Genomic DNA, 15,000 nt, shown 5'->3' on the forward strand with positions numbered 1-15,000 from the left:
AGTCAGTCTAGTTAGCTGTAGTGGGATGTAGTCTAGTTAGCTGTAGTGGGTACTGTGATCCAACCCAAATGTTAATACGTATCCTTGCCTATTTGATGGTGATGCATTTTAAGTGGGTAGGCTATACTGCGTAGTCCTGTGTATCACGTAGACTACACCACTGCACACACACACACACACACACACACACACACTATACACCAGTGCCCCTCGTTCCCTTTCTAACCTTGTCTTTCACCGTCCCTCTTCAAGAAGCTCACCCCTTTCATTCTGAGATTACAGCAACAGCTCTTATTTTCACCCTTTAAATCAATGGCGTAGAGATTAAAGTAGTTTTCATTCATCTAGTTGTATCTGTGTCAGCAAATATTCAGCTCTAGACAGTTCCAGTACTGTGGAGATGATTGTTCTGATTGTGACTGATACACTGAATGCAAAGAGGCAATTCTGGGCTTTGAAATACTTGGAGAACAATGACACCGCATATCATCTCAGTTTATCACTGGAGCGAACAGTGAAGCCGCATTTTTCATCTCTGGTTTATGGAACATTGAAGGTCAATGTTGTAACTTCCTCGGACAGAGGTTGAAAACGGTGTTCTGCATTCTGATTGGCTAATGTGGTGTAGGAAGCGCCCTGCGTCACGCGTGTCACGCTCTGAATCAGGAAAAGGTGCCGTCGCGCGCATCCCAGTTCACTCGTGAACCACCTGCAGCTGCACGTAGACTCGTCTCCTCCGTCCGTCCTCGACTATCCTTCTCACACGCCGATTCTCCGCGTTTGTACCGAAACCGAGAGCCAACGTGAGAAAATGGCCGCCTACAAGCTGGTTCTGATCCGCCACGGAGAGAGCTGCTGGAACCAGGAGAACCGCTTCTGCGGATGGTTCGACGCGGACCTGAGTGACACGGGCGTCCAGGAGGCCAAGCGAGGAGGGAAGGCCTTAAAAGGTAAAGTCCCCTTCTGTCCATCACCCAGTGTTGTAACGTGCTCTACTGTCAGATTTGCTTTGGGCAATGTCACTGATTTCGCCACCATGCAGTGACGTTAAACTCTCTAGTCGTGTGGCAGCACAGGACTCGACGTGAGGAGGAAACACGTTCATCTTAATGCCTGTTTATTAGTGTGATTGTGCCACTGAAACATTAACACTGAAAACTCTTAAGTCATGTAAGAAATCCGCTATTTCCTTCAGACGTGAGTCACGAACAGGGGCGGTGTTGTCATTTTTCTCTGTAGCCCACCTTCCTAACCGGACGGCGGCGAATCAGAGAGGCCGCTGCAGACTGTAGACGCCGCCTTTATATGTGACGCATGGGTGCGTAATGAGGCGAACGTGCAGATAGGAACGTGAAACTACAGAGTTCCCCGTGTCGTTTCAGAGCATCTCTCCCTGCAGTGCACGCAGACTAGGGCCCTAGGCCTATACGAGTCACCGCCTGGTTGCATGCGACAAGAAGCCTCGCGATGCAGGCAGATTGATGTGGAATGATGAAACCTTGTTTAAAAAAAAGTGTCAGCTAAAAACCATAACCATAAAAGTGAAACTCAGAGAATGATGATGGATCAGTGTACCATGGTTAAGTCATGGTTACTATGGCAACATCACAGTTGCACACACACACATATAATGCTTGTATTATTGTGACTCTGTGTAGTAAGATCAATGGATGGAGTAGTCTGACAGAGCTGTTCCGATGGTGTGTGTGTGTGTGAGTGAGATTGATGTGCGCTGACATTGATTACTGTATCGACGGGCAGATGCTGGCTACGAGTTTGATGTGTGCTACACGTCGGTTCTGAAGCGGGCCATCCGGACCCTGTGGCTGTGTCTGGAGCAGATCGATCAGATGTGGGTTCCGGTCCACAGAACCTGGCGGCTGAACGAGCGCCACTACGGTGGCCTGACGGGGCTAAACAAGGCCGAGACGGCCGCCAAGCACGGGGAGGCACAGGTCAAGATCTGGAGGCGTTCGTACGACACCCCCCCACCGTCCATGGATGCTGACCACGACTACTACACAGTCATCAGCAAGGTATACACACACACACACACACACACACATATACAAGTATATTTTTTTGCCCTTTTATGCCATTAATTGACAGGACAGTAGAGCATGACAGGAAGTGAATGGGAGAGAGAGTCGGGGTGGGATCCAGAAAGGACCACGGGGCGGGAATCAAACCCGGGTCGCCGGCGTACGGTGCAGGTGCCCCAGCCAGTTGCGCCACAGCTGGGGCCACAGCCTGGTAGTTTTAAGTATGTGAGTGTATGTAGGTTTTATGACAGAGCAGACTTTAATAACATTCCTGGCTAGAAGTGTGTGTGTGTGTGTGTGTGTGTGTGTGTGTAGGACCGCTGCACAGGTGAGTTTTCACACATCTTGCTTCGGGCAGTGTTTCTCAAAGTGTGATTGACAAGCTATCCCAAATGGTCTGCGAGGAGACGTGGTGAAATATCATATAGATGCGTTGTTTGCAATATTGAACCAACTTGTATGTAAATCCAAATAGTTCTGCAACACTGTCTATGTAAGCTATGCCAGTTTAAATCATATGAATCCTCTGACACATTAAGCAAGGTGAAAAGATAATAAGCAAGGTGGTTCAGTGAGTAGGCCTATTGAGTGAGTAGGTCTATTGTGTAATATACTGTTGAAGTAGGTCTACAGTTGTTTTTTTTTTTAGCTAGGTGGTCTGTGATTTTTTTTTTTTTTTTTTTTTTTGGTTCTTGGTCTGAAAAAGTTTGAGAAACACTGGCTTAGAGGGAGATTGTGTGTGTGTACCTATCCTAGGGAGGAGGAGCAGGATCTGATTGCTCATTGGATGTTTTAGGCTGTCCTATCTAGTCATCTGATTGGTTGATTCAGGAGGCCCATAGGCAGAAGTTGCCTCCTCTGGAAACGTAAGGTTGTGCGTGCGTGCATGTGTGAGTGCGTGCGTCTGTGTGCGTGTGTGTGTGTATGTGTGCGTGTGCTTGTGTGTGAGACAGACAGGCAGAGGGGCTTAATACTCGGCTCTCGCGCTGTCTGAAGTTCAGAGCAGATAAGGTTGGGAAACAAACGTCAACAGTGGTCTCCTCAGAGTGCTCACACAGACACACAGAGACACAGACAGACACACACACACACACACACACAATAAGAACAATCTGATGAAGAATCTTATCCATGAGCCCCGTTAGAATTGACTGAATGCATCGGCCTTTACTTCGCTGTGGATCTGTGCTGTCTCAGCGGCCGCACTCCCTCCAGGGTCCGTGTGTGTGTGTGTGTGTGTGTGTGTGTGTGTGTGTGTGAGAGGGTATTTGTGTGTGTGTCAGCAGCAGCCAAGAGGAAGTGAGGTTCAGGTGCTGTTTGTGCTCCCTGACGTGCATGCATATGAGCGTGTGTGCGCGCGTGCGTGCATATGAATGTGTGTGTGCCTCTGTCTGTGCTCCCTGACCTCTGACTTTTGCTGCAGGACCGTCGCTATGGTGATCTGACGGAGGACCAGCTGCCGTCGTGCGAGAGCCTGAAGGACACGATCGCCCGGGCCCTGCCCTTCTGGAACGACGAGGTGGTGCCGCAGATCAAGGAGGGCAAGAGGGTCCTCATCGCTGCCCACGGCAACAGCCTCCGCGGCATCGTCAAGCACCTGGAGGGTAGGTGCCCCCCCACAACACACACACACACATCTGTCAGGAGATCATTTATGTGGCTGAGTGTATGTGTTTGTGTGTGGATGCGGATTTATTTTTGTACATGTACATATGTGTGTGTTTGTCCAGACATGTCAGAGGAGGCAATTCATCATGGAACGGAACCTGGCCACTGGTATGTGTAGTAGTACTAAACTCTGTGTGTGTGTGTGTATGTGGGCAGGCATGTCCGAGGAGGCCATCATGGAGCTGAATCTGCCCACCGGCATCCCCATCCTGTACGAGCTGGACAAGAACCTGAAGCCGGTCAAGCCCATGCAGTTCCTGGGGGACGAGGAGACTGTGCGCAAGGCCATGGAGGCCGTGGCCGCCCAGGGCAAGGCCAAGAAGTAGACGCCCACTGACCTGTACTGGGCAGGAAATGAACGACCTTTGACCTTCAACCTCTGCAGAGAGGGGCCAGGGGAGGGGTGGGGTGTGTCCTGTTCTGTGCTTCCGCCCGTCAAGAGCTGTGTGTGTGTGTGTGTGTGTGCGCGCGTGCATGTGCTGTGTGAAACAGGACCAGTAAGGGTATTGTGACACTGCATGGCTGTCTAACATGACTGTACTGGCTGTAGTTGAGAGTTTAGTTCTGATTCATATTTATTGACCAACTGTGTTATGTAGTGAGGGACCAGTAACACATATACACACACACACACACACACACACACCCCTATCATTCAATTCCTTTTGTGAGGCTGGGCCTGAAGGCAATGTTAAACATCCTCAGCACGGCATCACACACACACACATTCACCATTCCTTTGTTTTTGTGATGATGTACGTGGGCCAACAGCACTGAAGTGTTAATGTGTCATTGATGGGAATTCCACACAGTAATAAATGTTTTCGGCCTGTTGTCAGGCTTGTCCCCTAAACTGGTGTGTGTGTGTGTGTGATACTGTTGTCAGGCTTGTCCCCTAAACTGGTGTGTGTGTGTGTGTGTGTGATACTATCTCCTACTGTCTCTTATGGTCTTCCTGTATCTGACACACCCACAGACACTAAAGGACACACACACTGCTGCCTGGTTTGTCCCCTAAAGTGGTGTGTGTGTGTGTGTGTGTGTGTGTGTGTGTGTGTGTGTGTGTGTGTGTGAGATACTGTCCTTGACCATCTCTCACCATCTTGCTGCACCTGACACTGACACACACATGAAAGGAATCACAGAGTAACGCAACACATTGATACATGTTCTGTAGGTGGCAGCCGTGGCCCACTGGTTAGCACTTCAGACTTGTAACCGGAGGGTTGCCGGTTCGTAACCCTGATCAGTAGGCCGCGGCTGAAGTGCCCATGAGCAAGGCACCTAACCCCTCACTACTCCCCGAGTGCCGCTGTAGCAGGCAGCTCACTGCGCCGGGATTAGTGTGTGCTTCACCTCACTGTGTGTTTCACTAATTCACAGATTGGGATAAATGCAGAGACCAAATTTCCCTCACAGGGTCAAAAGAGTATATATACTTATACTTAGATCATCCGGGTCAACCAATGAGATTGCAGAATGCTGTGAGAGTGACCAATGAGATTGCAGCATGCTGTGAGAGCGACCAATGAGATTGCAGAATGCTGTGAGAGCCTGTGTGGTCACCATGACCTGTGTTCTTGTGTGGGGCAGCCAGACCAGCTAGCGGGATTACGGGACCAGGGACCACCGGTCAGATTAAGGTTGTATGATGATCAGTGACCAGTGAGGTTATGTAGGACACTGAGCAGCCAGATTAGGACCAATCATAAATCAGAACAAGGTGTGAGATTACATAAAGAAACAACCAATCAGATTAAGGCCTGGTTATATGATGAGAGTCAGATGTGACATCATACCATCCTACATTATGTAAAGTAATGACTGAGCAGTGAGATTAAGCAGCGACCTGTGTGTGTGAGTGTGTGTGAGAGAGCTCCTAACTTTCGTCCCAGTTCTCATCTGTGATCCCAGCACAGATGGAGCATTCCTCTCCTACTGGTCAACTGGGTGAGTAGCAACACACACCTGACAATGACAAGTAACACCAGAGACCTTCTAATGAGACACAGCACTCAAAAAATCATCCATAGAAATGCATAGGGTTTGTTTTTAACACCAATGGCAGTTGTCTACACATATACCATCCCTTCCGTTGCAAAACGTCGACATGTGAATACACTGAGCCAATCATGAGGTGTGTTGTGAAGACATTGTGCTAATCATGTGTTGTGATCTCACCACTGGAGGTTGGTGTTGTGAAGCCTTGCGCGCACACTTTTCTGCCATAATAGATGCCCGATAAGTGCCCAAAAAGCGTTGCAATATGGCCGCCAAGTGGAGCGACTTGCCTAAAAGGACTTTGGTAACACACACACACAGGTGGAATTTCGGACACGAGTAGTTACAATATGGGTTCTACCTTTGCCAATCTGTGGTCATTTCTATTTGATGGAGCTTAAATGGTCACGTATCAAAATAAGTGTTTTTGTCGTTTTAAAAACGGCATATGATAGACTGATGTCTTATTGGTCTGATGGCCAACGTGCAATTCAGGAAATGAGCTGCTCAGCCAATCCAGATGTGAACGCCACAAAAACAGGTTCCCTGGGGTGTAGACCACATCACCTGTGCGTGACATTTGAAAAGGGGCAGGAAGGCATTCCATTGTTGTGCCCCTTCTCTCTGATTGGACCACACACACTGGGCTACGTGCACGAAAGGCTCTCGGTGGAGCCAGGTGTGTTTTAACCTGCCGTTGTTGTTAATGGGATTAGTGTCTACACGGACCCGGTTGGGTGTTGCACCTAGTGAATCAGCACGTTACGATAAAGAAGGGTTTGTGTGTGTGTTATAATTGTTATTATTGGGCAAAAAAGAGGGATTTATGCGTGTTTTAAAATAGTTATTGTTGGGCAATAAAGAGGGATTTATGCGTGTTTTGAAAGAGGGATTTATGTGTGTGTTATAATTGTTATTATTGGGCAATAAAGAGGGATTTATGCATGTTTTAAAATAGTTATTGTTGGGCAATAAAGAGGTATTTATGCGTGTGTTATAATTGTTATTACTGGGCAAACATGATATTCAGTGTCGGAGCTAAGATGTAAGGAGCAGAATATAACAGCAGATGCCGTCACAACACGGTTAACACTCCACCGGAGATAAATGTGTGTACAGGAAGAGCCTTTCATGCACGTAGTCTATTTGATTTGTTTCATGCACGTAGTCTATTTGATTTGTTGCAGACTGATGGTGTGGCTGAGCTAGCTGGCTTGAGTGCAGCCCAATCACGGTCCAGCGCTTCTCAAATATGACCAAATATGTCCAGAGCAGAGGTCTAGGACAAGACTTCATGTTGCCTTGGAGATAGTATAGTATTCTTTAATATGAAATACTAAAGTCTATTTTAAAACATGTCATGGTTGATCTACACTCATTTTGTGTTTTTATACTGATACTTTTACAGGTTTTTAGTGTCCGTCTCATCAGGCTATTTGGATGTATTTTTGGCCATCTCTGTTCATACACACACACACACACACACACACACACACACACACACACACAGGTCCTCAGAGACGCAGGGTGCGGATGCCCAGGTGTGTCAGGAGCATGTGACAGGGCTCTCCAACACCCATTAACCACACAGAGAGAGAAAAAACATTGTTTTACATTTAGAAGAATTTACTGTACAAGACCACAAGAGGGCGTACACACTGAGCTTCTGCATTAGACACACATACAATCTCTCATACTCACTCTCTCTCTCACACACACACACACACACACAGTTATTTCACCTTCTGAAGTGCCCCATTGGAGGCTGTGGCGTGAGAGGAGTGTGTGGACGGTGACGTGTGTGTGTCGTGTCTCTTGAACGTGAGCGACAACACATGTCTCTGCAGCCCCTCGTCCACGTCAAGTAGCCGGCGCGTCTCGAACACGCCCCGCTCCTCCACGAAGCGCTCAAACAGCAGCAGCCCGCCCCCCACCCCAAAGTAGTGGGCCTTAGTGGCCAGCAGCACCTGTCCGTCATCCGCCAGCAGCCTATGGAGGAGCGCGTGCAGCGCTGCATAGTAGTCCGTGTTGTAGATCGTCTCCGAGGTGAGGATGATGTCATATTTGTGCGCCGGGCTGCGCTGCTGGATGAGTGACAGGAAGGAGGTCCAGTCCCCCGAGAAGAAGCGGCAGTGGCAGCGCAGGGGGGCACAGGCAGGGGGCGCTCTGCGCTTGGGCGGCGGGCTCTCCTTCTCCTCTCCTCTCTTCCCGCTCCGTTTCTCCTCCTCCATCTGTCTCTCTCTGCCATCCCCCTTTCCCCTTTTCTCACCAACTCTCTGCTGTGCGTCTCCCTTCTTCCTCTCCTCCTCCTCTCCTTCCTTCTCTTTCTCCTGCTTCACCTCCCCCTTCTCTTGTTTCTCCTCCTCCTCCTCCTCCTCCGGTTGCTGGTTAAGCGCGGCGTTGGCGATGGTCAGCTGGCGGATGACCGTGCTGTTGTAGTCCTGGAAGTCCACCTGTTCCGCCCCGAGGCGCATCGCCATGACGCCCAGGAGCCCCGCCCCACAGCCCAGGTCTAAGACCCGCCTCCCCGCAAAGACTCCGCCCCCTTCGCCCTCGCGCTCCAGGTGCGTGTCCAGGTGTGCGAGGAGGTCGTAGGTGCACTCCCACACCCGCAGCCCCCCCTCATACACCCCCGGCAGCAGGTCCGAGCGCTGGGCGGCCATCTTCTTCAGGACCTCCTCTTCCTCCTCCTCTTCCTCGCCCTGCCTCTCCTCCGCCGTCAGCTCCAGCACCGACTCGTTCACGCACAGCAGCGGCGGCAGAGCCCCCACGCGCACCGTCTCCGTGACGACGTCCCGCAAGAGCGCGTCCACATCGCTGGGGGCGGAGTGTTCTCGAGCCGGCTTCATGGGCTGAGGAGTGGGGCTGACGTCATCCTTTACCTGCTGGAAAACAGTAATCAACAGCAAGACATCAGCTCAGCATGACAAGCAGACACATGCCTGAAATCACCACCTGCAGTTCACATATAGAACCCACAGCAGACACATGCCTGAAATCACCACCTGCAGTTCACATATAGAACCCACAGCAGAATTATCACATGACAGCTTCAGGCGCTGCAGTCTCTGGATAATCAGTGTGTCTAATGCATTTCTTTCTAGTACACGAGCCGATTTGATGCACCATTGACGTTTGTTTTCCCTCCAGTTAGGAACTTTCACAGCAGCACGTCATTCATACTATCAGACTGAGTTTGATTTTTAGACACTCCGAGGAGCTTTGGCTAAAGCTTAACTTTTTCTGTCAGCATTAGCAATGATGTTGACTAGTCCCTGAAAGCCTAATCTTACAGCTTGTAGGACCTGTCACCTGACTGCGAAGGTGCTAAGGTCAACAGAAATGCTGAGTGACAACGGTCAGACCTGGGAAACAGCGACACTCACAATAACTGCCATGGAGTTTAGGTATGATAGTAGCCTTTAAAATATGTTAATCCACTGCATCTGCAAGAATTTCTCCAGTGATCAACAGATTAGCAAGGTATGCATCAGCCATGCATTAGCATGCGTTACATTGCTGTGTGCATGACTTACAGTTTTAAGAGAGCATTCCTGATCTTTTTCCGTTTTCGCATCGCCTTGACAGATTCCGTCTGTTTTCACCTTAATGTCGAAGTTGAAATTGAACGCCATGAATTCTATAGGACGTAAATGTTCTCAGGATTACTACATGTACCGCTATTTACCAAGCTAACTTGTGACACACACATGCACGTTTGTTTCACAAGAACAGACTACAACTCCCATAATGCTTGTGCTTGAATTATACTTTGGTTGTTAACTTAAGTCTGGGGGTATAGACTGATTTGATACCAACACATAGCATTCAGTTGAGATATACGATGGGAATGTATGTTATATTATAATCTAAACGTTTTGTTGTTACTCTGAACCTCTTGTGAAAAGCACCGAATATGCAAACACACACACTGTCTTTAAACTCCATTCCCCACAATTCACCGCGCCCACTTCCACACCTGCGCACTAGGGGTGCGCAGCCTAAGGTTTTTTTTACTGTCTATGGTAGGCTGGTGAACGGCTTGAACAACTGTACTAGCGCTCTCTATCTCTGTGCAATCATCAGGAAGATTAATTTTTACCTCTGGCTATCATGATCTGACGGACCTGCCGCCGTGCTAAGACCAGACCACAGCCAGGTGAGTACCGGTAGTAGCCTCCGGTTGGTTATTTCAGGTGTGTGTGAGTGCGAGCTGTTGGACATGTAGCGAGTGAGTAACGTTAGCCTTTGGCCTGACTTCCCATCTCAGACAAGGAAAGGATGACGGAGTCCCATGGAGAAGTCTCAACACTGGATAACGCATCATTTATTGTGATGGGGTGCGATGCGATGCATACTGATGCATTTGAGGAACGCTGCGATTATTTAGTTGTTTTGATATGTTGGGGGGGGGTTTGTTCGTTTTTAAAAGCGAACATCAGTAATCCCCTCTTTTGCGCTGTCTGGCGATTAAGTCTTTTGTGATGATTGCGAAGGGGGATGGGATTGGTGCCACTCGCGTCGCTGTCAAACCACAACGCGCTGGTCACGGACATCCAGAGGTGCTGTCAGTTCGTGCTATAGGACTCGCGCGATCTCCGTAGTTCCCAGGAGATGCAAGGTAGCCTACTGAAAGCTACCGCCCACCACGCCCCCCCGTAACCCAAACGCACTTGTCTGCGCCTTCCGGATTGGAATGTGAACGGACTGGTGAACGGACTCATTTGTTGACTTTGCCGCAAGAGAGACCGTGAACAAGGTGTCAGGGAATTTGGGAGGAGCGCTCACACCCGACAAAGGGTCATCATCTATACAAAGATCTGACCTGAGAAGCTCGAGAGAGAGCAACACACACGTACACAGTGGGTAAAACTGGAGTTAGTTAACAGTTGGCATTTAAAGCATGTTACTGATGAGGTTAATTATTATATGGATAAGCTGAGCTGAGACCTTAGACAGAGAAGCCTTGAGTTTGTACAACAACTGGCAGTCTGTAGACTGGCATAACTGGCAGTATACCGGCACTCTGTAGACTAGCATAACTGGCAGTAGACCGGCACTCTGTAGACTAGCATAACTGGCAGTAGAGCGGCACTCTGTAGACTAGCATAACTGGCAGTAGAGCGGCACTCTGTAGACTAGCATAACTGGCAGTAGAGCGGCACTACTTAAGGAAGTGGTATGCTCTCCCGTGCATATTTGTGGCCTTCAATCTCACATGACTATTCTTTTAGAACATGCCTATGCGTTTCAGCATGGCGGCCTTCATCAGAGCATGATGTGCTTTTGTCACACCCAGATGATGGCAATATAAGGCCAGAGCACGCAGGCATGTGCACAGGTAGGCTGTGAATAACTCTAATGAGAGCCTCACATTTTCTTTAAAACATTTTTCAACTTTTCACTGCAAATTGTTTGCGGCTGATTCATTATGATAATTTGTCTGAAACAAAGTACACTGCTCAAAAAAATTAAGGGAACACTTACAGTTTTCCACAATTGTTAAAACACATTTTTTTAAACCTTCCACCCTTTTCTCCATTCTCAAACTACATTCACAGAATGTCTGACAGTTCTTGCAAAATCAAACACTTGCCTCGAAAGTGTTACTTGTGCTCAGAGCCAAACAGTGTCAGAGTACTGATCCAGTGTATGATTGAAGTGTTCCCTTAATTTCTCTGAGCAGTATACATAAACATATACATACATGCCTACAGATGCACACACACACACACACACACACACACACGTCCAGGGTATGATTGAAGTTTTCCCTTAATTTCTTTGAGCAGTATATATAGGAGTATATAGGAGCACCTGGGAGGCAAGTTCAGCACACACACACACACACACAATCTCAGACGGTCCAAGGTCAGATCAGCCACACACACACACACGCACATAGGCTGTTGGGGATAGCGAGTAAGACCTCATCGTGCAACCTTACTGCTCAGGGCTCACACACACACACACACACACACACACTACTGCTCTGGGCAGACACTGGGGCTGAATCAGGTGGCAGATATAAGCTTGATGATGGATACAATAGAGGGACCACACACACACACACACGCACGCACACACACACACACACACACACACGCACACACACACGCCTCACCTTCAGCCACACACACACACACAAACATGCACACACACATGCAAAACTGCCCCCCACACAAACATGCACACACACATGCAAAACTGCCCCCCACACAAACATGCACACACACATGCAAAACTCTCCCCAGGTCAGCAGTGCAAAACTGCCCCCCTCTCCCCAGGTCAGCAGTGCAAAACTGCCCCTCTCTCTCTCCAGTGTGTCCTTATGCATCTGTGTTCAAATAGATAGCAGTGTGTTAAAAAAGTAAATAAAGTGCAAAATCATTTTAATAGTTTTTATTTCCATATTTCAAATATAATGGAATCAAATCAAATCATTAAAAAAGTTGATGTCAACTGTTTGAGGTTGAAGAGAAAAATGTCAACACTGCCATTGTTTTGAACAGACTAATATTCCTTTTCTTTGCTTCCTGTAAAATAAAATGTGGACTTGATAAATAATTTGTTAATAATTTGCTGTGGAATTGCATGTGGAATGTTTCATTACATTTGAAATATGGAAATAATAACCATTAAAAGGATTTAGCAAGTTATTCACTTGTTTCTAACACAGTGCTATTTATTTGAGCACAGCTGTACTTGTGCTTATTCATAGTAACCAGTGGTCCCCAAACTACGGCCCGCCACCTCATTTTAGGTGGCCCCCCAAAACATGTCCGTGGTATATAGGATCCGGCCCGCACGGGAGTACGACATCGTCAAACTATAACCTCCGTAATTTCCCCCATTCATTCTCTATGGCGAGTCTTAACAGTACACATGTAATATTCTTTTTGTCCACTGGTGGTTGTTTTGGCGCTGTTTCGCGTTTGCCATCGAAAACGGAATAAAATGTATGCATCAGTGCTCAAAGTATTCTAAAAATTTATCAATTAATTGTTTAAAACTAACTAACTTCTATTCAAGTCATAATTCTGGAACTTTCTGGAACTGGAAATGTGCATACAGAGTTCCCAAAGTTCTCATCAGGTGAGTGAAAGTTAGAATGGTGGTCATTTCAGATGTTTCTGCCACCACTTCATAAAACTCATAGTTTGAGAACTTTAAATTATTTGTAGGATATTGCTTGTTCACAACTTGAGCTGTGTAGCCTATGCAAAGTTCAGAGTTCAAAATATACTTTTGGGACTCCCTGCTTATAGTTTTGAGTGCTATTATTATTATTCCATTTGAGCTACAGTTTACACTGATATGGCATGATGGCAATATAAACACAGATAACAATGGTATTAAATTGCAATAGCCTATAGATTAAATGTAATGGAATTTTCAACTAAGGTAGACTGCCTTTGTTCACAGCGCTAAGCTGTTTATGGTTACTAATATACTCCGAGTCTCTGGCCCTCTCTTAGAGCCAGGCATAGTGAGCTGGCCCTCGGAAGAAAAAGTTTGGGGACCACCGATAGTAACTAAGCTGACACTTTTATCCAAATCGACTTACAGATGTCAGTTATGACAAGGGCCGGTCACCCCAGAGCGCCTTGCTCAAGGGCACCATGTTGGCACGCTGGGTAAAGCGCCTTGCTCAAGGGCACCACGCTGGCTACTGCATGTTAGCCAAGTTCCTTGACCACTTTGTCACTACCGCACCATACAGCCTTATCCGGTTCACTCCATCTTATATTACATTTCAGTCTGCTAGCAGACGATTCTATCCCAAGCCACTGATGTCAGTTACATTACAAGGGCCAGTGTCCCTGGAGCAACTCGGGGTTAAGTGTCTTGCTCAAGGGCACAGCAGTGGAAGCTGGGTATTGAACCCACAACTTGTCAGGCTACTGCATGCTAGCCAGGCATAGTGAGCTGGCCCTCGGAAGAAAAATTACAAGGGCCTGCTCCTTAGCCGCTACGCTATTACTGCATGCTAACCCAGCTCCTTAGCCACTACGCTACTACTACACGCTAGCCCAGCTTCTTAGCCCCTATACTGCCGCTCCCCTTGCGTTTGGGGTCATGTAGCACAGGTCAGGACTCACCTGCTGCTGGCCCGTCTGTTGCCTTGGTAACGGAGGCCGTGAGCCCCAAGAAGCTGATGCCCCGCCCACCTCTCGTTCTGGACCGCAGCGACTCAAACAAAAAGGAGAGCCTGCATTTGCCCTTTTGACTTTGGAATGCTCTCCCAATGGACATCAGAAATATGGAAGCCCTGTGTGTGTGGGGGGGGAGGGTATATAAATTAAACTTACTTACTTCAGTGTTTCCCACAGAATTGAATTCTATTTGTGGTGGTAGGTTTGCATAATTAACTTGAATGCAACAGTTTTTAGCAAATTAGCGCAGCGTGGTTATGATGCTAACCAGATTTAAGCACAATTTAGTACAACCTGGAAAATCATTGTGTGGTGGTCAATGGTGATATTGTGGTGGGCCGCCACAAATAAGTTAATGTATGGGAAACACTGTACTTACTTACTCACTCACACACACACACACACACACACAAACACACATAGACTGGTCTCTTGTGAAAACATGTAGTTTCCTTAGCAGCTTTTCAAAATCATAAATCTGAATCAACCACACCCTTCACCTGTCAAAGCAAGGCTCTTGGAAAAGGGTGGTGCCACACACACACACACAGACAGACACAGTAGTCGCTTCAACATGTGATAAAGAGTGGCTTTCTTCTTGTTGTCTGTCACTCAACACAGAAATAACCAGGAACGCACGCATGCACACACACACACACACACACATTTAAACATGTGCACACACACGTATTAACACACACTCCAACAACACGGAAATAACCAGAAACACACACAAAGTAGGTGAAGGTGCATCTGTGTGTCTGTGTGTGTTTGTGTCTCCCTACATATACAAATGAACAGGTGTGTGTGTAACTGTGTAGCTATGTTCTCTGTGTGTTTGCAGGATGTGGGTGTGCTCGGGGGGGCCTCTCATGCTGAAGTGCGTGTGTGTGTAATTGTATTCTATGTGTGTGTGTGTGTGTGTGTGTGTAACTGTATTCTGTGTGTGTGTGTGTGTGTGTGTGTGTGTAACTGTATTCTGTGTGTGTGTAACTGTATTCTCTGTGTGTGTGTGTGTGTGTAACAGTATTCTGTGTGTGTGTGTGTGTGTGTGTGTGTGTGTGTGTAACTGTGTTCTGTGTGTGTGTTTGCAGGATGCGGGTGTGCCCGGGGGGGCCTGTCCTGCAGAAGTG

The 15,000-nt window shown here is 47.7% G+C and overlaps 3 protein-coding genes and 1 long non-coding RNA gene across 9 annotated transcripts in view; 3 read left to right on the plus strand and 1 right to left on the minus strand.

Moving 5' to 3' along the window:
- The window catches only part of LOC121685077, an 8,389-nt gene extending 3,826 nt beyond the window's left edge, over positions 1-4,563 (plus strand). Inside the window, exon 2 of the long non-coding RNA XR_006023256.1 lies at positions 4,153-4,563. This is a non-coding gene — a long non-coding RNA (uncharacterized LOC121685077). The remainder of the gene's footprint in view (positions 1-4,152) is intronic.
- Positions 1-9,571, minus strand: part of mettl18 (methyltransferase like 18) — a 13,868-nt gene extending 4,297 nt beyond the window's left edge. The window contains exons 1-2 of one of the 3 annotated variants that reach the window (XM_042065332.1): positions 9,248-9,567; positions 7,425-8,596 (exon numbers count right to left, since the gene is read on the minus strand). In XM_042065332.1, the coding sequence (XP_041921266.1) occupies positions 7,445-8,596; positions 9,248-9,346 (1,251 nt within the window). In that variant the 5' untranslated portion in view covers positions 9,347-9,567 and the 3' untranslated portion in view covers positions 7,425-7,444. Of the gene's footprint in view, positions 1-7,163; positions 8,597-9,247 lie in introns of those variants that run through there. The other 2 variants (XM_042065334.1, XM_042065331.1) reach the window with 2 other exon arrangements.
- pgam1a (phosphoglycerate mutase 1a) overlaps positions 675-15,000 on the plus strand; it is a 14,951-nt gene continuing 625 nt past the window's right edge. Inside the window, exons 1-4 of one of the 2 annotated variants that reach the window (XR_006023253.1) lie at positions 675-950; positions 1,762-2,036; positions 3,466-3,646; positions 3,867-4,170. Coding sequence is in view for 1 of the 2 variants with exons in the window: in XM_042065345.1 (XP_041921279.1) it covers positions 812-950; positions 1,762-2,036; positions 3,466-3,646; positions 3,867-4,036 (765 nt within the window). In the remaining variant the exon portion in view is untranslated. Of the gene's footprint in view, positions 951-1,761; positions 2,037-3,465; positions 3,647-3,866; positions 4,564-15,000 lie in introns of those variants that run through there. The other variant, XM_042065345.1, reaches the window with a different exon arrangement.
- zdhhc16a (zinc finger DHHC-type palmitoyltransferase 16a) overlaps positions 9,110-15,000 on the plus strand; it is a 17,325-nt gene continuing 11,434 nt past the window's right edge. For 2 of the 3 annotated variants that reach the window (XM_042065335.1, XM_042065337.1), the window contains exons 1-3: positions 9,134-9,194; positions 9,741-9,870; positions 14,962-15,000. The exon at positions 14,962-15,000 is cut by the window's right edge and continues 187 nt beyond it. In XM_042065335.1, the coding sequence (XP_041921269.1) occupies positions 14,963-15,000 (38 nt within the window). In that variant the 5' untranslated portion in view covers positions 9,134-9,194; positions 9,741-9,870; position 14,962. Of the gene's footprint in view, positions 9,195-9,740; positions 9,871-14,961 lie in introns of all 3 variants that reach the window. The other variant, XM_042065336.1, reaches the window with a different exon arrangement.

This window comes from Alosa sapidissima, chromosome 16, assembly GCF_018492685.1.
Source record: "Alosa sapidissima isolate fAloSap1 chromosome 16, fAloSap1.pri, whole genome shotgun sequence".
NCBI lineage: Eukaryota > Metazoa > Chordata > Actinopteri > Clupeiformes > Clupeidae > Alosa > Alosa sapidissima.